The 22,946-nt window shown below is 54.2% G+C and overlaps 1 protein-coding gene across 3 annotated transcripts; it reads left to right on the forward strand.

The window, feature by feature from the left end:
* The first annotated feature begins 8,379 nt into the window (after window positions 1-8,379).
* On the forward strand, window positions 8,380-22,320 carry Dbn1 (drebrin 1). 3 transcript variants are annotated; one of them, XM_059262862.1, is made up of 15 exons: window positions 8,380-8,562; window positions 12,931-12,986; window positions 13,567-13,679; window positions 13,853-13,927; window positions 14,051-14,197; window positions 14,330-14,407; window positions 14,631-14,782; window positions 14,865-14,928; window positions 18,483-18,542; window positions 18,634-18,757; window positions 19,515-19,652; window positions 19,963-20,133; window positions 20,544-21,226; window positions 21,486-21,588; window positions 21,748-22,320. In XM_059262862.1, the coding sequence occupies exons 1-15, from the start codon at window positions 8,477-8,479 to the stop codon at window positions 21,816-21,818; spliced, it is 2,121 nt and encodes a 706-aa protein (XP_059118845.1). In that variant the 5' UTR covers window positions 8,380-8,476; the 3' UTR covers window positions 21,819-22,320. The 3 variants fall into 3 exon arrangements, with proteins under 3 accessions (XP_059118845.1, XP_059118843.1, XP_059118844.1); XM_059262860.1 differs by lacking the exon at window positions 19,515-19,652; XM_059262861.1 differs by lacking the exons at window positions 8,380-8,562; window positions 19,515-19,652 and adding an exon at window positions 12,622-12,744.
* Window positions 22,321-22,946: the final 626 nt, after the last annotated feature.

A 22,946-nucleotide genomic window follows, 5' to 3' on the forward strand; every position in this document is an offset into this window, starting at 1 on the left:
TTTGGTTTTTGTTTTTGAAACAAAGTTTATATGTATCCCAGGGCAGGCCTTGAACTCACTATGTAGCCCAGGGAAGATCTTGAACTTCAAATTCCTGTCTCTACCTCTTGAGTGCTAGGATGACACCTGGCTTTATGCAATGCTGGGAATCGAACCCAGGGCTTTGTACATTGTAGGCAAGGACTCTGCCAACTGAGCTATACTCCCAACCTTGGTTATTCATTTTCTAGATGAGGCTCAGAAATGTCAAGACATGTAACCAAGGTAACCAGTATAGCCTCCGAGCCAGGTGTGAAGCTGCGTGTATTGCCCTAAGACTGGCTGGTACTGTGTTGTGTTTGTAAGCCAGTACCCCTCCAAGAAGCCTGCTTCTGCCTTGTGCCATTCATGGTTTTTAATTTGTGTGTATGGGGACTTTACTTACATAGATGTGTGTACATCACTTTCATGCCTGGTGTCTATGGAGACCAGAAGAGAGCATTGGGTCCCCTGGAACTGGGGTTATAGATGGTTGTGAGCACTTGGAGTGCTGGGAATCGAACGCCAGTCCTCTGGAAGAGTAGCAAGTGCTCTTAACCACTGAGCCATCCTTCCTGCTGTATTTGATAGGTTTTGGTGGATTTAGTAGAGGCACTTCATTTCCCAGGGTTCCTACTTCCCACTGATCCCCTCTACCATCCTAGAGGGACTGCCATCTGTCTCAAGCCTGAACAGGGGAGGAACTGAAGAGGGGACTCGGGTCAGAACAGCCTGGTGTGTTCACGGCCACGTGTTCTTTGGGTGACCCTGTCTTAAGTACCGTCAGGCTGATCCCTTTTATGAAAAAAAAAAAAAAAAAAAAAAAAAAGGGTCTCAGAGGGCTAGTCTTTGGTATCCTGCAGAGCCTAGAACATCTGGTACATAGAAAGAGTAAATGTTTGTTTAATGAATGAAGTGTTACGGATGTTTAGGAGACAGTTCTAGGAAGTAGCTGAAGATTCAAGTCTAGCTTCTTCACCTTAGCTTCAATTCAGGAGTGAACTTGGGCCAGGGGCAGGGCACTCAACATAAATGCTTGTAATTAGCGCCTGGGGAGAGCCGAGGCACAGGCCCCAGCAGGTAGCACCGGGAGTGGATCAGGTAGGATGTGTCTGTCTTTCAACATAGACATGCTGAGCATATTAAACGCAGCATCTTTTAGTTCACAGGGAAAAGTATTCTCCTGCTTCTCTTGAACTGTGAAGCCCTCTCCGTCCATCCTCAGTTTCCATGGATACCAAAGAGCAAGAGCACAGGGTGGGTGGAAATTGCTGCCAGGCACCCTTCTGGGGGTAGCCACCCCTTGTCCTGAACACAGGGCTGCCGTGTCCTCCAGGCAGTGAAGCCAGATTTGCCAGATCAGCAACCATGTGTGCAGGTTCACGTGCTTTGTGTGAGAGCTGGATTTTTAGTATTGGCAGCTGCATTTTATTGTTTTAATCCTGTTTTAAAAAATAATAAATGCAGGCCAAATCCAGTGTGAGGATAGCTAGGGACTCAGTACAGAAAACTGACAAGGGACGCAGAACAGAAAGAGCTGGGCACAGCGAGCGGAGGGAGCCGCCACGGACAGCATGACGGCCTGCAGGCACTCCAGCAGGACCTCCACACAGGCCAAGAGCATTTCCAGAAGTTGCCAACAATGTCAACCAGGCAGATAAGGCCAAGGAGTCCCCATGGTATTTCAAAACAAGGTGACATTTGCCAGATCAGTTTAGCAAAGAGCTGGGCCACTGCCAGGATTGAAGAGGAACAGGTGTATGTGTGGAGTGCTTGCAGACAGCTCTTAAGAGGCTTGCCTGTGGCGGGGGTGCGGAGACAGAGGCCCACAGTCAGCTAAGAACAAGATACCGGTAGGGAGCCGGTAGTGGCCGCGGGAGTGTGATTGAAGATAGGGAGCTAGAGGGCCCAAGAGGGGCGTGAGGAGAAGCACTGGGAGCCACATGGCAGCATGGGAGGGAAGCTAGAGGAGGGGAGAGAAATACCACATACCTGTCTGGATCCTAGGGACTATAAGGCAAGTGCTTAGGACCTGGCTACTCCATCACCTGTTAAGAGTGATGGTTCAAGCCAGGCATGGTGGCATAGGCCTGTAATCCCAGCACTCTGGGAGGCCGAGGCAGGGGGAGAGTGGGAATTCAATGGCAGACTGCTACACAGAGGGAGCTAGGCAGGCCAGAGCTGCACATTAAGACCATCTTTAAAAACTAAGACACAGGAATCTAGGCTCAGAGAGGCAAAGGTGACATGACCCGAGCCACCCAGCCAGAATGACCAGAAATTACCATCTCATGGAGGAGAGGTGTAGGGACTTCCTACTGACCTGTCCCTCCCCACCCTTTCAGTCTAACAAGCACCGCGGGGCCCCCCCCCCCCCGCCCCCCAGGGCTGCTAAGATCACCCTGTTCCCAAGCTGGAGTGTGAGGCTGTGCAGCTAGAGCCCTACCCTTGGAAATGGATGTCTTTATGCCTGGCAGGAGAGCCCATTAGCTCCCTTGGAGAGAGTACAGTGTCCCCAGCCAACAGGGCAGAGTCCATAGTAGGGGTCTGCGTGGGCAGCCAGTGAGAGAGGGGCTTTTTCCTGCTTTGAGCAACTTGAACTCATTTGCAGTCAGCAGGGAGGGGTGGTGGAGGGTGAGGACTGTTTCTCCAGGACTGACGCTTCTGTGCTGCCTCTTCTGGGCTCAGCCCCACATGGCCTGGGTACACACAGAAGGCACACATCCGCCTCTCCAAGCCTTGCTACAGGAAAGAATGGAGGCGGTAGGCTAAAAGGACCTGGTGGCTGCCCACCCAGGGAGCAGCAGGTACACAGAGATCCACAGCCATCCTTGAGAATATTGGAAGGGGCCCCTTTCCAATGGGAGGAGAGACGCTTAAGCCAGATTCCAGGGCCATCATAGTAGGAAGAAATGCTTACCAACGCAGAGCCAGGAGAGAACTCGGGAGACCCAGTGCTGGGGAGATTGAAGAGGAGGTCCAGGACCTTTTGCTCTGTCCTGGGGCCATTAGGTCAACTCAGGTTTCAGCCATATCCCTGGCCACTGAAAAAAATGACCAGAACTTAGGGACCATGTAGATGAGGAAGAATTTTTCAAACTCATTTAAGAAAAAAAAAATGAAGATAATTTTCCAGAACTAGTTGATGGCTTCAGCCATCACGTGCTGGATACAGCTGATGGTAGCTTACCCTCTTTCCCTTGGCTCTGCTTCTTCATGGGGTCCATCACTGGAACACACCCTGTTATGGCACTTAGAAGCTCCATTGGACTGACTTGGGTCACAGGTCTGGTCAACAAGGCCTGGATTACTGGGTACAGGAAGAATCAAAAGATAAAAGCAGGTGAGGAGATTGGAGCACAGATGTCCAGGGCACTGCAGCCCCTCCATAGCAGGACCCTCTGCTCCTTGACTCCATCCCCAGACCCCTCGGTCTAGCTTCTGGAACTGCTGACTAAGCAAATTTTAGGATGCTTAGTCCATGATCAAGGAAATTCCTGTGCTGGGGAGTGTGTGTGTGTGTGTGTGTGTGATATGCTTTGCTGAAGTGATGTGGACTTAGCCACTCAGCTGTGTGCCTCTAGGCAAGTCATTGCTCCAGCAGCCAACACGCCCAGAGCACCTGCACACGCCCAGAGCACCTGCACACGCCCAGAGCACCTACTTGTGTGTTTTTGCACTTCAAGCACTTCCTAGATACTTAAAAAAAAAAAAAGAAAAAATCAACTAGCTACACCAGATGTCCCAGGCCCTCTAATCCTAGCTGCATGAGAGACTGAGGCAGGACGATCACAAATTCAAAGCTTACCTGAGCTACAGAGTGAGTTTCAAGCCAGTTCGGACAACATAGGGAGACCTTGTCTTGAAATAAAAAGGGTCCTAAAAATATAGCTCAGATGCATCAGATTATCAACAGGCAAATCTGCAGGGCATTTTCTTGATTAATAATTGATGTGGGAGGACCCTGCCCACTAATGAGGTGCTACCCCTTGGTAGGTAGTCCTGGGTTGAGTAAGAAAGCAAGCAGAGAGAGAGTCAGGGAGAGAAAGCTGGTAAGCAGCACTCCTCCATGGCCTCTCCTTCAGTTCCAGCCTCTAGGTTTCTGCTCTGACTTCCCTCCATGATGGACTATATAACCTGTGAGATGAAATCAACCCTTTCCTCCCCAGGTTGCTTTGGGTCATGGTGGTTTAGCACAGAAACAGGAAGCAAACTGTGACATCTCCAGTGCTTGGGGGCGGAGGTGGGGAACGGGGGTTTGGGGGTCATCACACTGAAGCCAGGTACCATGGTAATCCCTGCTAGATGGGAATTTGAGATACAGACCCTGCCTCAAAACAAAGCAAAACCAACCACACACAGGTACTTCACATCTGCCTGCAGTCACACCAATGGCAGGGCACAGTTGGTGAGGACACTGGTGTTGTGAGAAGTAGAGCTAATACGCTTGACCCAGTGCCAAGGCGGATGCCTGGGAAGCACTGAGCTTGGTAATGATGAGGGGCCACTTTTGAAGGTGTGCTAGGTAGGATCTGAAGGGGCAGGATGAGGCCAGGGAAGGCTCTGCCAGCTGATGCTGAGAAGTCCTGCGGCCCACATGCTCCCCTCCGTGTTGGTGTTGAAACCTTGAAAGGTGTGGGGGAGCACAAGGTGTGGGGGAGCTAGGAGGTGGGGGAGGAGGGTAGGGCTGCCAGAGGAGGGCAAGGGGGTTCCCATGTTCTAAGTTGCCATCCAGGCTCATCTTATCCTTCTAACAGGTTCTCAAAAGGAAACTCAGAAGGGAGAAGTGTATTAGCCAAAGGCACACAGCAAGGAGCTGGTTTCTGAACCAGAACCCTGTCTCTTTTCATCTTTTCTATTCTAGGGACCCAAAAGCCATGAGACCAGCCCCCCCAGTGTGTGTGGGGAGCTCTGGGGGTGGGAGAAGTCGACATGTCAGTGATGTGAAGGGTGATCAATGCCAGGGGTGGCAGACGAGAAACATAGTGGGAGGACCTCCAAGGAGCCACCCACCAAAACTGGGTGTGGTTTTCAGGGGCAACTAAGGGGCTGCAAGGAGGCAGGGTCTCTGAGGGGTGAGCAGTGGCCACCCTCTCCTCAGAGACAGTCAAGGAAATAGCTGCAATAGAGCAACTGAATTTGGTAATTTAAAGATGATGACCTTGGCTAGAAAAACGCCAAGAAACTTGGTAGCTGGGGGTAAGGAGTAAACTCCATGACTTATAAGCAGTGGAATGCTCCATCATTTGAAAGTAAGAGAAACCCCATGTAGGGCTGTGGGATTTATGCACTATTTATGCATAGTTTTTTTTTTTTCTTTTTCCCCTTCAATACTAAGGATCTAACACTGGCTAGAAATGAACTCTTCAGCTTGCTCAGCTGTTTTTCCAGTCCTAAAACTGTTTCATTTCTGGGTTTTTGTTTGTTTGTTTGTTTTTGAGACAAGGTCTCTCTATGTAGTCTGGCAATCCTGGAGCTTGAGATATACACCAGGCTGGCCTCGAACCGAACGCACAGAGATCTGCTTGCCTCTGCCTCCCAAGTGCGGGGATTAGAGGCCTGCGCCACCACTGCCAGCTGTTTGTTTTTTTGTTTTTGTTTTTGAAACAGGGGCTCTTGTAGCCCTTGGGCTCCCTGTGCAGTGGAGAATGCTCTTCTTGCCCCTCGCCAACCCATGCTGGGATTACAGTCACCTCATGCCCACCAGGCCCGAGATGACAAGCCCAGTATGTGGTTCATGCTGTGCTCCCAGCATTCTTACACGGAGTTCAAGGCTAGCTTGGGTTAGTGTAAGCTCTGTCTCAAATAACAATAAAAACTAAACAAACCCAGGGGGATGATGGCCCAGCAGGTACAAGTGCCACCAGCCAGATGACCTGAGTTACATCCTTGGAACGGACTCCTGAAAGATATCTTTGGACCTCCACAGGAAGGCTTTGGCACATGTGTGTGCCTGTACTCACACACATACACAAAGTTAATTTTGCTTGTTTTTCGAGACAGGGTTTCTCTGTGTAGCCCTGGCTGTCCTGGAACTCACTCTGTAGACCAGGCTGGCCTCGGACTCACAGAGATCAGCCTGCCTCTGCCTCCCAAGAGGGAGGCATGGGACTAAAGGCATGTGCCACCTCCACCCCAGCAATGATAAATTTTTTTAAAACACTGGGGAAAGCAGCTGGCTGGTGCTGGTGCATGCCTTTGATCCCAGCACTTGGGAGGCAGAGGCAGGTGGATCTCTGTGAATTCGAGGCCGGCCCAATCTGCTAGTGAGTTCCAGAACAGCCAGAGCTACACAGAGAAACCCTGTCTTAAAAACCAAAAACCAAAACAAACAAAAAACAACAACAAAAAGTTGCGGGGAGCCAGCCAGAAGGAAAGAGGGGGTGGGGGAGGGGAACAAGTGACAAGGAAAACAATGGCCCATATTGTAATGGGGCTCGTTACTCTGTATGCTAACCTAAAAATTAAAGACAAAAAGGAGAAAGAACTTGGAGTTTTGTTATTTATTTTGAATCAGAGTCTCATAACATAGGCCTGGCTGCCCTGAACTTGCAGAGATCTGCCTGCCTCTGCCTCCCCAGTGCTGGCATTAAAGACATGTGTCATCATACCCAGCCAAATAAAATATTTTTAAAAACTAAACAGAACAAAAAAGGATACAGATGGGAGGCAAAGTGGGTGTGGCTAGAGACAGTTGGTAGTCTGGTGGGGAGGTGGGGATCTGAGGAGGGGCCTTCCATAGTGCCTGTGGGTCTGCTCTTGGGATCTGAAATGGGCTAAGCAGAAGGATGGGGAGACAGGAAGGAGCTGGGGCCAGAGATGCCCATGCCTAGTCCTGTGCCTGAACCTCCAAGCCTCCTCCCTCCCCAGGAGGGCACTCTTCCCGTGGCTAGTGATACAGCAAACTGCTCTGTCCTCACCCTGCCTTCTCATCCTCCCTTCCCCTCTTGAGACATCACTATTTTCCTCTGCCATCACCCTTGCATTCCACCTGCATCCAGGGCCCAGGCTCTAGGACTGACCATGCCTGGGGCCCACTCTAGGTATGCGTGGTGGAGAAACTGCCAGGGATAGGGGTCCATGGCTACAGTGGGCACCCAGAGCTCTTGAGGCAGGGGCCTGTGAAACACAGAGTTTTTAAAACCTCCCCTCACCTTCATCCCATTCCAAAGCATTGCAGTGAATGTACATACTGGCTTCTTGGCATAGATGACTGACCAAATCAGAACCAGGAGACCCACTGAAAACCACCACCTCTTCACAGATTAGCCCCGGTAAAGCTTGGTGAGGCTCTGGGTTCTGTCATCTCCCTAGGAAGTGGGTTGGGAGTCTTGATGGTGAAGGAAAGGTTTTCTGGAGTGTCCCCCATTCCACAGGAAAGAATGCCTGGAGGCACTTCCCCTTAGGAACCTTTCTGAGGCCCAGGCACTTCTGTGCTCAGAGCTTTGGGAAATAAAAGGTGCCAGAAGGTTCACCCTGGAGTGGCTTTGGAGACCCTACTTGGTGTTCCTTAGGAGGTATGGTGTTTGGAAAAGCAGACATGATTTCCTGGATACCCCATCCAGGAAGAAAATGATTGGAATGGCAAGGTGATGAGCTGCGGTGGGGTGGGAATGGCCGAGACAAGGTCATAATGGCAGGGATGAGGGAGGGGTATGGTTAGGGAGAGGGACTCCAGTGGGACTCAGGCAGGCTGGTAAAGCTAGAGGAGGTGGTGAATAGGAAAGTGGAGGTGTGCCCTGCTGAGCATGGGTCTGTAGCTGGGACAGGATGTGCAGTTGGCCCTGGATGGCCCTGGAAGTGATGGTGGTAGACCAGGAAGGGTCCTTGCAGAAGAAATGGGCTATTGACAACCCAGGCCTGGCTTCATAGGGAGCTGAATTGGGACAGGGATAGGGTAAGGACCAAAATGGACTTCATGTAGGGTGGGATGGAGCTGGGAATGGGGTGAGGCTAAGATGGAGTTAAATGAATCAAGGGGTCCAATGGACCAATTATTCTGGGGAGGCAGAGGGATGAACCTGGGCCTGGGGAGGGCCTGAGATCTTGGTGGGTTTAGGGCTGGGGTTAGAGGGTGTGCTACCAGGTTGGGGACCTGGATAAGACATGTGCATGGGACTGGCCCTGGGAGCAGAGTGGAAGCTTAGAGTCTGGGTATAGACTAGCAGGGCGAGGGGCATGGGGGCGCCCCGGGGCAAGCTGAGATGGGGGGGCGGACCTCCCCCTGGGCCCGGCCGGGGCGGCGCTAGGACCGAGCGAGCCCAGGGAGTGAGCCGGGCGGAGCCAGCGCCCCCCGCCCCCCGCCGGCCGGCTCCCCTCCCCCGGCCGCTGGCTAGCTCGCTCTCAACGCTGCAGAGGCTCTGAGGCGGTGGCGGCGACTCCCTCATCCCCTCCCTCCGGTGTCGGTCGGTCAGTCCGTGCGTGCGTCTGTCCGTTCGGCCTCGGTCCGGCCCGCAGCATGGCCGGAGTCAGCTTCAGCGGCCACCGCCTGGAGCTGCTGGCGGCGTACGAGGAGGTGATCCGGGAGGAAAGCGCGGCCGACTGGTGAGCCCCCCGCCCCCGCCCCCGGCCCCTTTGTCCCCAGGCCGCCACCGCGCCTTTGTTTCTCGGAGGCTCTGCCACCGGGAAGGGAGGGGGATACCCTGAAATGGTGCTACGGCCCGGGAGAGCCGGGGAGGGGCTGCCTTTGTGCGAGCCGGGGGAGGGGCCGGTCGGGCCAGGCGGGGCGCGCGAGCTGGGGAGCTCTGAGGCCGCCCTAGGCGCACTGGGGGCGCAGGAACCGGACGCCGGCCACGCGGATGTGGAGCTCAGACGTGGGGCCCGGGGTCCTACGGTCCTGCCGGAGCCCATCCTCCTCCCACCCCCCCACCCCCAGCCTCCCTCTACGGGCCCGGGGGACAGGTGTGCACGGGCCAGCCAAGGGCACCTTCGCCACCTTCGAGCGGGCGAGGACCGGGTAGGGACGGGGCGGGGACCGAGCTAGCGGAGCTGGAGCAGCCTGCCCGGCCACAGCACAAAGGAAAGCTAGGGCGGGGGAGGAGCGCAGAGGGCTGGGGGCCAGCGTGCCCCGCCTACCGGGGGCTTCTCAGGGTTGTCTCCCCCTACATCTAGGTTGGGGTGTGATAGAAGGAGGTTCTCTGCCACATGGCAACCACGAAGTGACTCCTTTATCCCTCACGGGTCGCAGTGGAAGAGAGGTAGGGCTGAGCCCTTCTCTCCCGTTCTGAAGGAGGAGATCGCTAGGACAAGGCAGCTAGGCAGGAAGAGACCCAGGAGGTGGACTCAAGTAGCTTGTCTAGATGGTCAGCTAGGAGGAAGCATGGTGGGAGCCCCCGCTGAGGGATACCGGGATGAGTAGATCTCTGGGACTCTAGCCTCTTCGCTCAGCAGCAAGGGGCTGTCAGCCTCTCATTAGGGTGGTGTGAGTAGACTGCTTCTCTCCCCGCTCCCAGCTGTTATCTTCCCTGAGGTGGAGGAGGGTGTGTGAACCACCTGCTCTGGACTGAAGCCCCAGGGTGTCAGGCAGACCCAGGGGTTCGATGCCCCATTCTGAACACAGCCCCCAAGTGTTCTTCTCAGGGGGCAAATCCCCATTTCATATTTAGGTCTCTTTTCGCCTGTCAGGCAGGAAGTAGGCTCTTCTTGAGAATGCTGAGGCAGAGTTGAGGCTGGTCTGACCGACCCCAGTTGGGCTGGCCTCACTCTCACCCCGGGAGGGCAGCCAGGTAGGGGGACTGGAGGAGGGAACAAAATAGCCAGGCCTCCATGCCATGGTACTGCAGCACTGGCTGGCAGCCAGGCCCAGAGGGATGGACTCGGGAGACAAGTTCTTGTGTCTTGCAGGTCAGTTATAGAAGAGGCTGCACAGGCCAAACAGGCAATTCCCACATTGTTGTCCCAGCCCTGTCCCTGGGGGGCTGAGATCATGGGAGGCAATCTGGGCAAATGGCCTGCTTGGCCTGGTGGAAGAGCCAGTTTGAGGATATGGCCCTGCCTGAGAAACACTGGCTAGAACGATGCCTTCTTCTCTAGTCCAGGGGGTGTAGACAGCACCTCACAGCTCTTAACCCTTCAAAAGCAGAACACTGGTGGTCCAATGCTGGGACTACCCAATTACCTCTGCTCCACCTCCTGCTCAGCACAGGCCTAGGCTTTCACCACCAGCAACATCCATGTGGCCAAAGGGAGTTAGTTATGCATCCCTGGCATGCGTCAGCCCCATCTGGGTGGTGTGTGGGACACACACTGATGCACACATGCACCCTGCATATATGTTTGCTTACTCCCAAGGGCCTAAACAGCATGTTGTAAAAAGGGTGTGAGGATCGCATCTTACAGAAGATGACATGATTCTTCCCAGCTCTTATCACACAACCAGGAGTTGGGTGAGATCCCAGGGTTCAGTGCAGACCCTGCGTTCAATAGTCCAGTGGGAGGGTGTCCTGGGCTCAGATGTTGGGGCATGAATATTTGGTGCCTTCCTCCTCTGCCTTGACTTTGAATGTGGGTGTGGTGGAGCTTGGGGTAGCTGACCCCTAGGTGGCAGGGTCTCTTAAATGGACCACTGCCCTTGTACTGGAAGTCCTGGGGAAGTCAGCTTGTGTAGTTGGAAAGGCCAGCAGTACCCTGGTTATGATATGATTCATTGTGTAAGAAGTTCCTGCTCTTCTTAAGTATTCTGAGAAAAGAGGGGGCTGGGCCCAGTCCCGCCAGGATTTCCAGGGTCTTTCCAGTTCTGGCACCCTGAGAGCATGTCGGTCCCCAACCTTCCCCCCTAGCAGGCCTGGAGGCACTGAAGGCACACTCTCACTTTGCCTAAGTCTTGTTTCTGTGGCTTAGATGGTTGATAAGAGTTTGTGTCAACATTACAAATCCCTAAGGGGCTACTTTGTGCTGGACCCAACAGTGTGTGTTAGCTGAGTCTGTCGAGAGGCTGGTCTCAGTCTGTGGCAGTCACTGTCTGCAGGGTTTGGTGCTTCTGAGGCGAGCACATCTACAGTCCCCTTGTCCCCATCTACTTCCCTGCTTGTTTCCCAGCTCCCATCAGCCAGTCACTGGGGTCTTATGGTGTGCCAGAGAAACACTGTCCAACAGGGGCTGGGGCTGGGGCTGGGCCAGATGTCTGTTTCCATGCTCTAGGCATGAAGCTCAGGCTCAGCTGCCCTTGGAGCTGGCAGTGGCCTCCTGGGTTGTCTTCGTGTATAGAAAAGCACAGTGCAGCCCTAGGGTAGAAAGTATTCTTCAGAACTGAACTTGGGGGCCAGTGTGGCCCCAGCGTGGGGTGACTAGAACAGTCATTTGGGGAAGGTGGGCTGGGCAGAGCTGAGAGATGGAAGGGTTGGGACTTAGTGTCTGAAGAAGGAAGGCTTGTGGCCCTAGCAGGGCAGAGGGGCTATTTGGAGGTGGGTGGGCAGGATGGAAGGGGCCTCGGAGAGTCTTGAGGCTGAGACAAGCAGCCTGTCACAGAGAGGTGTGATGTCCAGAGCATGTCTTGGAAGCAGCCAGGATTCCTGGTGCTGTCTCCGTGTTTCATCTGTGACTAGAGAGGGATACACCCTATTTCTTTGAGGGCTCTTTGTTCCTGGCCGTGGGTTAGGGCAGCCTGACAGGTGGTGGGACAGCTGTGCTGAGGAGCAGCTGGCCGGGCAGCGGCTGGGGCGGCAGTTGCACTAAGGGCCCCAGGACCGACAGCCCACCTGTGTCTCTTTGTGGAGAACGCAGGGAGGGTCCAGGAAAGGGAGGGGCTGTGGGGGCCCACTAAGCAGCTAGGGCTAACAGCCTCTGGGGTGGGTCAGACCCTCCCTCCTCCCTTTTCTCTCCCTTCCCCTCCCTCCCTCTTCCTCCATTTTTTATTTTCTTGCTTCTCTACTTCCCTTCTTTCTCTTGTCTGTCCTCTTCCTCCTCTTCTCTTCGTCCTCCTCTGTTCCTCCCTTTCCTCCATCTCCCTTTTTTCCTTGTCTCACACACCCCAGCCTCCTGACTTAGCAGATGGGAAAATGGGAGTTGAGAAGGGTCTGAACCCCTCTCAATCTCAGAGGCCAAGCTTCTCCACGCGTCTCCAGCCTGTGCCTGTGTCAGGATGGGTTGTGGGGGGGGGGGGAGAATCTCTACATTACCTTCCATGAAATGGATGCTGTGGTATGCCTGCCTAGAGCAACTACAGAGCAGAAAAGGCTAGGAGGGAAGGAAGCCGTTAGTTTAGCTTTCTGACCAGCCTCAGTCTACATGGCAGTTCTGGGAGGCTTCAGCTAGGGCAGAGACAGACTCGGGGTTAGAAGACCAGGAGATCTTAGGGTTAGAGTCTGGGAGTGATCACGGTGACCTCATCCCCATCTCAGAGAGGGAGAGATTGAGTCTGAGGATGTCCCCGGGGTCCTTTGTGTTAGAGGAGAATACAGCTCTGGTGGGCTGGTTTCTGTGCCAATTGCTGGGTTGCCATGGTTACCAGGGGATGCCCAGCATTGAGCACCAGATTCTTCTCCTCCTCCCTCCCAATAGGGGGAGGGGCAGCGGATACCAAGGCACGCACCAGGTAGATTCCTGGCTCTGGCCAATGAGGGATGAGAATCATGGTCGCCAGGGAACGGTAACCAAGGAACCGTTGCCGTGGAATCTCCATCGCACACCCGCTCCACTGGGCTGTGGGCTGCCAGGGCTAGGGCCGGACGCTGAGCTGACTAGGCAGAGATTTCTCCCCCACCATTCCCTGATTCTCATCTGACCCAGGTCTCTGGCTCAGCGGAAATGATGCCTGGCCTGTTGTCTCAGCCAACCAACAACCGAAGCTCCCCCCTCCTTGTCCTTTCTGCCCTGCCCCCCCCCCCCATCACTCTTCCTCCCTCATGCCTTCTCCACCCAAAACTGGCTGTCTAGGACCTGACAATTCTGTGAGCCACTCCTCCCTCTCCCCAGGGCTCTGTACACATATGAGGATGGCTCAGATGACCTCAAGCTTGCAGCATCAGGAGGTAAGAATTCCAGCCATTCCTCTTCCTTCTCACCACCTACTCTGGTTGTTTTGTTCCCCTCCCTGGCTACAATCCACTTTCCTGCCTCCGTCCAGCAGACCCACACTTGTCTGATGGTGTCCTTCCTCTTCCCATCCCTGCATTCCTCTGAGAGGAGAGGGAGGGAGCCTTGTTTCCTGTTTGACTTCTGGGAAGGCACAGTGAGGAAAAGCAACTTGCCCAACGTCACACAGTTAGGGAAGGGCCTAGTGGGGGGTCTGGCTGAGCGCTGCTTTCTCTAGGCTGGAAGACTTCCTCAGGAAAGCTTCCTTTGCTTTGCTGCGCATCAGCTCCTGGTAAGACATGAGAGGTGTGATCACTGAGAAATGAAGATGTATGAACAGACAACTCTTCAGTCCCATCTCAAATCTGGCCCAGGAGGGTTCAGAGGCAAAGCTAGAATCCTGTCTGCCCCTTCACCTCATTACACAGAGATCTGGGCCTCTAGCTTGCAGACAGAAATCCCCTGGGGGTTTTAGGCCCCTCGTAGGGTCAAGGTGTAGGAGATGGAGAGCCCTGACGCCTTCCCGGTTCCCCGTAGAAGGGGGTTTGCAGGAGCTTTCCGGCCACTTCGAGAACCAGAAAGTGATGTACGGCTTCTGCAGCGTCAAGGACTCCCAGGCGGCCCTGCCAAAATATGTGCTCATCAACTGGGTATGCAGCTGTGGGATGGGGCTGGGAGCTGCAGGCCCCAGAGTGGTCACATTCCACCCAGAGCCACCGCCGGGGAAACCCCACACTGGTTCCTGGGAAGACAGCCTGGGCCTGCAGGCTCTTGGGCTTCCTCTTGTCCGTCACTGAGCCCCTCTTCACTGGGTACATTGCAGGTTGGTGAAGACGTGCCTGATGCCCGCAAGTGTGCTTGCGCCAGCCATGTGGCAAAGGTGGCTGAATTCTTCCAGGTATGTGGGGACTGGGTCCAAAGGGGGCAGGGCCAGTCATCCAGGGCCAGGTTTGTACGCTGGGGGTGGTGATGGGAGTTTGGATGCCACCTAAACACTTTTTTTTTTTTATTTTTATGGAAGGGGGTTGACGTAATTGTGAATGCCAGCAGTGTGGAAGACATTGATGCTGGTGCCATCGGGCAGCGGCTCTCCAATGGACTGGCGCGGCTCTCCAGCCCAGTATTGCATCGACTCCGGCTTCGAGAGGACGAGAATGCTGAGCCGGTGGTCAGTGTACTCCTGGGACAGGCTGGCCTTGCCCAGATGTCACCTGTGTGACATGGTCCCTGAGTTGGGCCTCCCCAGTCTCTCTGGAGTGTGTCTGCTCCTGGTGCTCATGTCCGGCTCTTGACTCTGCAGGGCACTACCTACCAGAAGACAGATGCAGCCGTGGAAATGAAGCGGATTAACCGGGAGCAGTTTTGGGAGCAGGCCAAGGTGTGCAGTGCTGACCCCAAGACTTCAGGCCACGTGTCCCTACCTGAGCCTTCAGGGTCGCTCCGACCTCTCAGCGGAAAGTGCAAACCCTTTTGGTCTGCCGCACACAGGGCTCATTCCCCCAGTTCCCAGAAGGCCATCTCCCCAGCCTGGGTGGGGGCCGAGTGGAAGGGCCAAGGCTAGCCTGGGCTCAGGGCTTGTACTTCTTGGGGGTGGGGTGCAGAAGGAGGAAGAGCTGAGGAAGGAGGAGGAACGGAAGAAGGCCTTGGACGCCAGGCTCAGGTTTGAACAGGAGCGGATGGAGCAGGAGCGGCAGGAGCAGGAGGAGCGTGAGCGGCGCTACCGGGAGCGGGAGCAGCAGATTGAGGAGCACAGGTGAGGTGTGGCCCAGGCCGAGGGCTGCCCCCCACCCCACCCCGGCCCACCCCGAAGGGTGAGCTTGTGCCTCTCATTCCAGGAGGAAACAGCAGACGCTCGAGGCTGAGGAGGCCAAGAGGAGGCTGAAGGAACAGTCCATCTTTGTAAGTTACTTCCCAGGGCTCCTGGGCCTGGCCAGGGAAGTGAGGATGGTCCATGTGTTCCGGGGGCCTCTGGGGACATCAGCAACCCTCTGACAGTACTAGTGCTGGATATTTTGGGATGCATGGACATCAGCGTCATGAGTGTGTTAAACCCAGCACTTGTCATGGAGGGGACCTGGTGTTTGTGTGTGAGGGGCTGGTGACTTCTTTTAGATGCTTATCTCCAAACTGGAAGAGAAAATCCACCTTGACCCAGCCCCTCACTGACCTGGTTCCTCCATCCCTTCCCCCTTGGGGTCTGGGGGACTGGGGATGTACTAGTCAAGAGCTCTGCAGTTGGGTTCTGTAATGAAGGTAACTCAGAGGTCCTGAATGAATATAGACCAGTGCTTCTGGGGACTACTCACATACGCAGGGTCTCTAGAGCAGCCCCCTTGCATTGATGCTGTCCTAATCTATAGTGTTTACCCTTTCATAACAAGGTCTTTTGGAAAAGCTTAGTGTTATAGAAGTGCAAAGGTGTGCATGCACACACAAAGGTAGACTACTTTAGCGACTTCTGAACAAGTCAGTATCTCTGCGGGTTGTCAACATCTTAAGCAGTGGCTGCAGAGTCTAGTCCATCCACTGCTTTGTTACCTCATGGCAAAGTAACTATGTAGCAACACTGTAACCAGCTGTTAGGGTGGTCTTTTAATTTTAGTTTCTTTAAGGAAGGTCCCACGTGAAATTGGAATAATGTATCACCTTGTAGTGTTTTCTTTTAACCTAGGGATTCTTGGGAGCTGTGCTTCCTTCTCTCCTGCTAGTAAGAGTTTATTTGTCTAGATTTACTTATTTTACTTTATGTGTGTGAGTGTTTGAGCCTGCATGGATGCCTGTGTACCATGTACCATACCTCTATGACTTTGACTGGTCTACATTGTGAGTTCCAGAGACATTGGATCCCCTGGAACTAGAGTTGCAGATGGCTGTGAGCTACCATGTGGGAGCTGGGAACCAAACTTGGGGCCTCTGCAAGAGCAGCAGATACTCTGAGCCACTTCTGCAGCCCCTTGGTTCTCCTTTTGCCTTGGGGTCTAGGGAGTTCTCAAGTGTCAAAAACGCTTAGGCACCACAGTGCTAGAGTCTTGCTCTCTCTCCTGCCCACAGTTCTAACTTGTTTCAGTGGTGTTCACATTGTTCATAGTGAAAGCCTCTGCAATAAGCTGGTCTGTTCCTTTATTATTCATTCATTTGTTTATTTATTTAGTGTGTGTGTGTGAGTGTGTGTGTGTGTATCTGTGTGTGTGTGTGTATCTGGTATGGACAGTGCATTCACCCATGCATGCACTTGTAGAGAGAGGCCAGAGGTTAACCTCTGGTGTATTCCTCTATTGCTGCCCACCTTGTTTGTTGAACCTGGTACTTAACATTTTGGATAGACTGTCTGGCCAGCGAGCCCCAGAGGTGTGCCTCTACCCTTCTAGTGCTGGTGTTAGAGATGTGTGCTGCTCTACTAGGCTTACTTAATATGTGTCTGCTGAGAATCCGGACTTAGATGGTCCTGCTTTACCCACTGGGCCATCTCTCCAGCCTGCCTCTGCTCCTTTCTTTGATTGAAAGAGTAAAGGAACCTGGTGAAACTATACCAGGCAAGTTTTAAGTTCTAGGTTATATCCTTAAAAGCCTGGAGTGGTGGCTCGAGCCTGTAATCCTCACACTAGGAAAGCAGAGGCAGACATACCTCTCTGTGACTTTGACTGGTCTACATTATGAGTTCCAGGCCAGCCAGTGCTACAAAGTAAGACGCTATTTCAAAATATCAGAAAAAAGTTCTGTTCTTCATCTTGCTTTTTTCCCTTCCCCAGCAGCCCCTTCTGCCCAGTTTGCCCCATGAACAGCAGGAGATGGGAATTAAGAGGCTTTTGGTATAGTGAGTTCCATTGAACAAACACATACTGAGCTTGTGCTGGCCACTCACATAGACTTGGGTCTTCATCCTGTGTTGCTCACAGAGCATGAAGGAAGTGACCCCAGAAACAGGAAACACAGTGTAGTACAATCTGTGGTATCTGCTGGGAGTTCCCTTGGGGACCCAGAGAAGGAAATGACCTGAGTGAGCCAGGGACTTCTTGCTCTGGAAGTAGTGCCCAAGCAGAAGCAACCTTAAACTGGAAAGGCTGAACTCGGGTGATCATAGGTCAGGTATTTGGGAGGGATGGGCTGATCTCCCGTGCCAAAGCATGGAACTGGGAATGGTATGACTATTCTAGGCGCTGTGACTGTAGCATGCAGAGGACTTTATGTCCACATCCAGCAGAGTATGTGGGCGAGCTAGAGCTGGGATAGATGGTGGGGTTGGAGGAGGATGAAGTAGTCTTCATCAGATTGGGGGAGGGGAATGTAGCCAAGCAGGGGCCTGCTCACCTACAGCCCCTGGTTTCAGTCTTAAAACGTAAGTCATGAAATAGCCAAATGGGAATTAGAGAGTGGGGTCTACAGTGAGCAGAGTGGCACACTTCAGGGCAAGGCAGCTTCTGTTTAACTCTGGCTACCACGGTGTTGAGGGACCCGAGTATGCAGCTCAGTGATAGAGCAGATGCCCAGCATTTACAAGGCCCCGGATTTGGTGTGTGTGTGTGTGTGTCGGGGTTCGGGGTAGGGGACACACAGAGACAGAGAGAGATAAGGAGAATACAGACTAGATACTCAGGGGCCTGTGAGAGACCCCATCTCAAGACACAAAAGCCAGGTGAGGCAGGAGAATCGTAAGTTCAAAGTCAGCCTAACAGTTTAATGAGATCCTATTTCAAAATAAAAAACGTAAAGGGCTACAGGTGTAGTCACTGGTAAAGTGACTAATCCAGGTTTTATTTTCAGTCAATATGAAACTGAGCCTTCTTTTTGTTTTTTTGTTTGTTTTTCAAGACAGGGTTTCTCTGTGTAACAGCCCTGAACTCAATCTGTAGACCAGGCTGGCCTTGAACTCACAGAGATCTGCCTACCTCTGTGTCTGGAGTGCTAGGATCAAAGGTGTGTGCCACCACACCCTGATCAAAACTGAACTTTTAAGTGGCAGCAACTTAATTTATGTGGGTTTAAAAACTTGCCATCAGGGGCTGAAGAGATGGCTCAGCAAGTAAAGAATACCGGCTTCTCTTCTAGAGGACCTAGGCTCAATTCCCAGGACCCACATTTTGGGAGCCATCTGTGGCTCCAGTTCTAGGGACCTGAGGCCCTCTTCTGGCCTCTCAGGACACTGCATGCATGTGGTGAACAGACACACATAACCAGATTTAAAACATGGCATCAGAACCATATCCAGTCCACAGGCCATATTCAGCCAGTGCTTGCTGTGGCTTAAGCTGGCTAAAAGACAAGGGGCGCTCCAGATGGTCCCGGGTGCCTGGTTAGCTGTGGAAGTAAGCGAAGCGGGTTCCCAAGGCCTGGCCAGTCTGGGGATGAGGTGGCTGAAGAAGAGAAGGCTGGGTGCTGAGGGAGCAAAGCGCCACCTTCACGATCCTTCTGGGTTGTAGAAGAGATGCTCAGGACATTGTCCCTTTGGTTTCCAGGGTGACCAGCGAGATGAAGAGGAAGAGTCCCAGATGAAGAAGTCAGAATCTGAGGTGGAGGTGAGAGCTGGGGAATAACAAGTGAGATGGGCAAGGGCCGCCTCGCCAGCTGGCCCTGTCCAGCACTCTAACTCTGTCCTTGTGCCCTCAGGAGGCAGCTGCCATTATCGCCCAGCGACCTGATAACCCACGGGAGTTCTTTAGACAGCAGGAACGCGTTGCGTCCGCCTCTGCTGGCAGCTGTGATGTGCCCTCACCCTTCAACCACCGACCAGGTAGTCCTTGGCCCTGTCCTTGTCCAACCCATACTCCTCAGAATATGGCCCTAAGTCCCTTTGGGATGACTTCTTGGAAAACAAGCCTTGCCCAAGGACTTCTTGGAGAAGGCAAGACCCCTTCCATGTGCTTCCACCCACAGCTCTCCAGGTGGTAGCACTCACAGAGGGGCTGGGTTGGGGGGCCATGTCACTGTTGGGCATTGGCTGAGCAATGGCTGATTCGCAAGGCCGGTTGAGCAGCTTTGGTGTAGATGCAGACACACTGCTGGTGTTGGGTGCTTCGGTGAAGGGTTGGCCTCGTCTGGCCTAAAGGCTGTGGATGCATGTAGGGTGGGATCTTGCCCTGGCTTTTAGTTTGAGCATCCTGGAGCAGCTGTCTTTAGGGTCCCCTTGGCTTCTCCTTGTGTAGCTTCTGCCTCCCCGTGTGCCCTTCTTTTTCTTGTCTGCTGGTCTGAGTGTTTGCATCCACTGTGTGCTTGGTCATGTGCTGGGGTCCCCGGAGCATGGCAGACTGTACTCATTTGTGCTGCTGCTCGGAGGCTGGCTGTGTGTGCCCATGTGCGTATCTGGTGCTGGCTGGTGGGCATCAGATGGCTTGAGGCTGTGGCCCAGCTTGGCTGAATGTAGACCCTGGCTGAAGGTGGCTTGGACATCTAGGGCTGGCCCTGGGGGTGGGTGAGGCCTTGGGGCAGGGGTGGGGGAGACTGACCCTCTCTTGTCCTCTGTCTCTTTCTCTGTCTGTCTCTCTTGGCAGGTCGTCCGTACTGCCCTTTCATAAAGGCATCGGACAGTGGGCCTTCCTCCTCCTCCTCTTCCTCCTCTTCCCCTCCACGGACTCCCTTTCCCTATATCACCTGTCACCGCACCCCAAACCTCTCTTCCTCCCTCCCATGTAGGTAGCAGTCCCAGGCCTCGGCAGGGTGGGGTAAGGAGGGCCCCGCTTCCCAGCAGCCCCTCTCCCCCAGCCTGACTGCTGACTGCTGGTGTTTGTCCCCAGAGCAGGTACTACCTGCCACCTGTCCCTGGCCCTGCAGGGCACTGGCCCCCAGGGGCCTTGGTTTACAGGGTCTGGAGCAGTAATCTGGCCCCTGGGGGGGCCTGGGGAGCTCACAGCCCCCACCCATACTCAAGACAAGGTGGACAGTCCTGATCCCACCTGGCTCCCCACCCCTCACTGACTAGCCTGGGCATTTGTTCCACAGGCAGCCACCTGGACAGCCACCGGAGGATGGCGCCTACTCCCATTCCAACCCGGAGCCCATCTGACTGCAGCACAGCCTCCACCCCTGTCACTGAGCAGATTGAGAGGGCCCTGGATGAGGTTACATCCTCACAGCCTCCACCCCCACCTCCACCACCCCCACCAGCTCAAGGTGAGAGAAGGGTTCCACCTGCATCCGTCCTTCCCTCAGTCTCTGGTTGCCACAGTAACATAACTCAAGGGGAACCGGACTCCTCATCACCAGCACCACACTGCTAAGGAAGTGGCTGTAGCAGAGAAGAGCTGTGGTGTTGCCATCCGACCTGCCTTCTCTAAACGTCACTGGCTCATCGCTGGTCATGTGGCCTTCCTCCCTGGGCTACCCAGTGGTTTAAAAAGAATTGATGAAGGGACAGTGGGGTGCAGCTGATGCTGAAAGATGCCCTCGTGGTAGTTCTTCCTCAGACGTCGCTAACTCCCTTACTCTTCAGTGGGTGGGCAGGGCACTATAGATTGGCCCAGGGCATCTGTCCTTCTCCAAGGGGGCTGACTGCATTGTATCCTTCGTGTGTACTGTGACAGAGGCCCAGGAGCCTACCCCCAGACTGGATGGTGAAGAGACCAGCAAGGAGGCCAAAGCAGCAGCAGCCCCTCGGGCCTGGGCTGGGTGTGCGGAGGAGCCCCCTCAGGCACAGGAACCTCCCCGGGTGCAAAGCAGCACCTTGGAGGACTTGATGTGCACAGAAGCCCCGGAGCAGGCTGTCCTGGCTGCCCCCGCAGAGCCTGCTGCCTCCGTCCCCTCAGTAGCTGATGCCCATGCAGCTGACACCATTGAGACCACCACTGCCACTACCGACACCACTATTGCCAACGATGTCACCCCTGCCGCCGCCGGCCTCGTTGATCTATGGCCTGGCAATGGGGAAGAGGCCTCAGCACCCCAGGCTGAGCCCAGGGTGCCCACACCACCCTCAGGTGCTGAGGCCTCCCTGGCAGAGGTACCTCTGCTGGATGAGGCAGCTCGGGAGACGCTGCCAGCAGTGGGCGAAGGCTGTGCCAACCTTCTGAATTTTGATGAGCTGCCCGATCCTCCAGCCACCTTCTGTGACCCAGAGGAGGAAGCAGAAGGGGAGCCGCTGGCTGCCTCCCAGGTCCTAACCATGCCCTCAGCGCTAGAGGAGGTAGACCAGGTCCTGGAGCAGGAGCTGGAGCCAGAACCTCACCTGCTGACCAATGGAGAGACCACTCAAAAGGAGGGGACCCAGGTGGGACCGGGGTGGGGGACCAGTGGTCAGGGCTGAGGGGGGGGGGCTGATGGCTTGTAGATCCAAACTGAGAAGCAGCTCTATTCCACTCCCCTTTCCATCTCTGCATTTGTTCCCTGGCAGGCATCTGTGTTTCCCCAGCAACCGCTCTTGGAATCCTTGGTTGCCAGGGAAACAGGCTCATGCCTGATAGATCAGCTGTAGTCCTGGCAGGTGGGTCCTAGTAACCTATGCTTTTTTTTTTTTTTTAATCCAACAGGCCAGCGAAGGATACTTCAGTCAATCACAAGAGGAAGAGTTCGCCCAATCAGAAGAGCTGTGTGCAAAGGCTCCACCTCCTGTATTCTACAACAAGCCTCCAGGTAGTACTTCCCTGGGTGACTGATGGGAATTCTGGCCACAGAATGGGATGTGAGGGCCAGCAGTGCCACTAAACACAGTTGGCACAGCCCTTAGAAGCTGGGGAGACACAACTGATAGATCTGCCCAGTCATTTCCTCTCCTCTCCTAATATATCCTAGAAATCGACATCACCTGCTGGGATGCAGACCCAGTACCTGAAGAGGAAGAGGGCTTCGAGGGTGGTGATTAGTAGTGGCGACTGCCCCCTGGCTGCCTTCGCTGAGGCTCCCATCTGCGGTAGCCTCTGGCCAGACGGCTTGCAGCTCCTGCATTAGCAGCGGCCCGCCTGGCACCCACTCTGGACTCCGGCACTGGCCGGGGATTTGTCTGCTCCCCTACCCACAGGGCCCGACTTTTACAGCTTTTCTCTTTTTTTTAAAGTTGATAGACTTGTACAGTTGACTGGTTTTCCTCCCGTTGGTAGTTGAGATGATGTTGCAGATTATACCCCCTTCCTGCCCAGACCAGATTGTAGCTTAGTCTCTCTGCTCGGCCGACAGGGTGGAGGCCTCACCCTGCTTGGGACCTGGTGGGGTTGGGGGTTCTGGTGGGAAAATGTTCCCCCATCACTTTTCCTAGTTTTATGTTTCTTGGAAAAATATCACTTTGTATTCTCTATCCAGGGCTTCAGATATTTTGCACGAATTTTAAAACATGGCAATAAATGGCTCGTGGGCTCTGGCTCCCTGGGACCCCTCCCCTTCTCTTCACCCTCGCTGCTTGGTCGAAAGGAATTATCAGGCCCACCTGGGGCCCCTTGGCTTCCCGCCCTCTCCTGCCGGGCAGGTCCCAGGCTGGAGGTCCTAGGCGTGACTCAAGTCAGGGCTTGTAGATGGGACCCAGGGGTTTGGGTGGCCCCTCCCCAATCCCTTCCTCTCTGCTTGGGTTCTTTTTCACATTAACTTCCCCCCCCCTTTTCTTTTTCTTCTTTTTTTTAAAGCACAAACTTATGTAATGGGTCGTGCTCATGTCTGTTAATAAAGAAATCCAGATCCCTTCGGGCCTGCTGCTCTGGGCCTCCAGGGGTTGATCTGGCGTGGGCGCCGGCCCTCATGACCCGCTTCCCAACTCCTGTCACCTCCGAGGCTACAGGGGGCGCACCTCTCTATTACCCTGAGATACCAAAAGCAGGCTAGATGGAAAATGAACATCCCGCCCCTGAAAAACAACCTTTGGTTTCCGAAGGCCAATTTATCTGTACACACACTAGGCCAGCACTCAGGCTCCTTCCCTAAGGTCCGACATGCCTGGTCACTAGCACCTTGGGCTTAAAGCAGCTAGTGTTCCCCTCCGCTTGTACCAAAGCAGATCACACACC

This window comes from Peromyscus eremicus, chromosome 5 (genome assembly GCF_949786415.1).
Source record: "Peromyscus eremicus chromosome 5, PerEre_H2_v1, whole genome shotgun sequence".
Classification (NCBI taxonomy): Eukaryota; Metazoa; Chordata; class Mammalia; order Rodentia; family Cricetidae; genus Peromyscus; species Peromyscus eremicus.

Bases quoted from the DNA above. Each gene is read 5' to 3' on its own strand.
- Dbn1 (XM_059262862.1), top strand. From the start codon at position 8,477: ATGGCCGGAGTCAGCTTCAGCGGCCACCGCCTGGAGCTGCTGGCGGCG. The intron at 13,680-13,852 runs GTATGCAGCTGT...GGTACATTGCAG, and splicing joins AATATGTGCTCATCAACTGG to GTTGGTGAAGACGTGCCTGA. The intron at 21,589-21,747 runs GTAGTACTTCCC...AATATATCCTAG, and splicing joins ATTCTACAACAAGCCTCCAG to AAATCGACATCACCTGCTGG.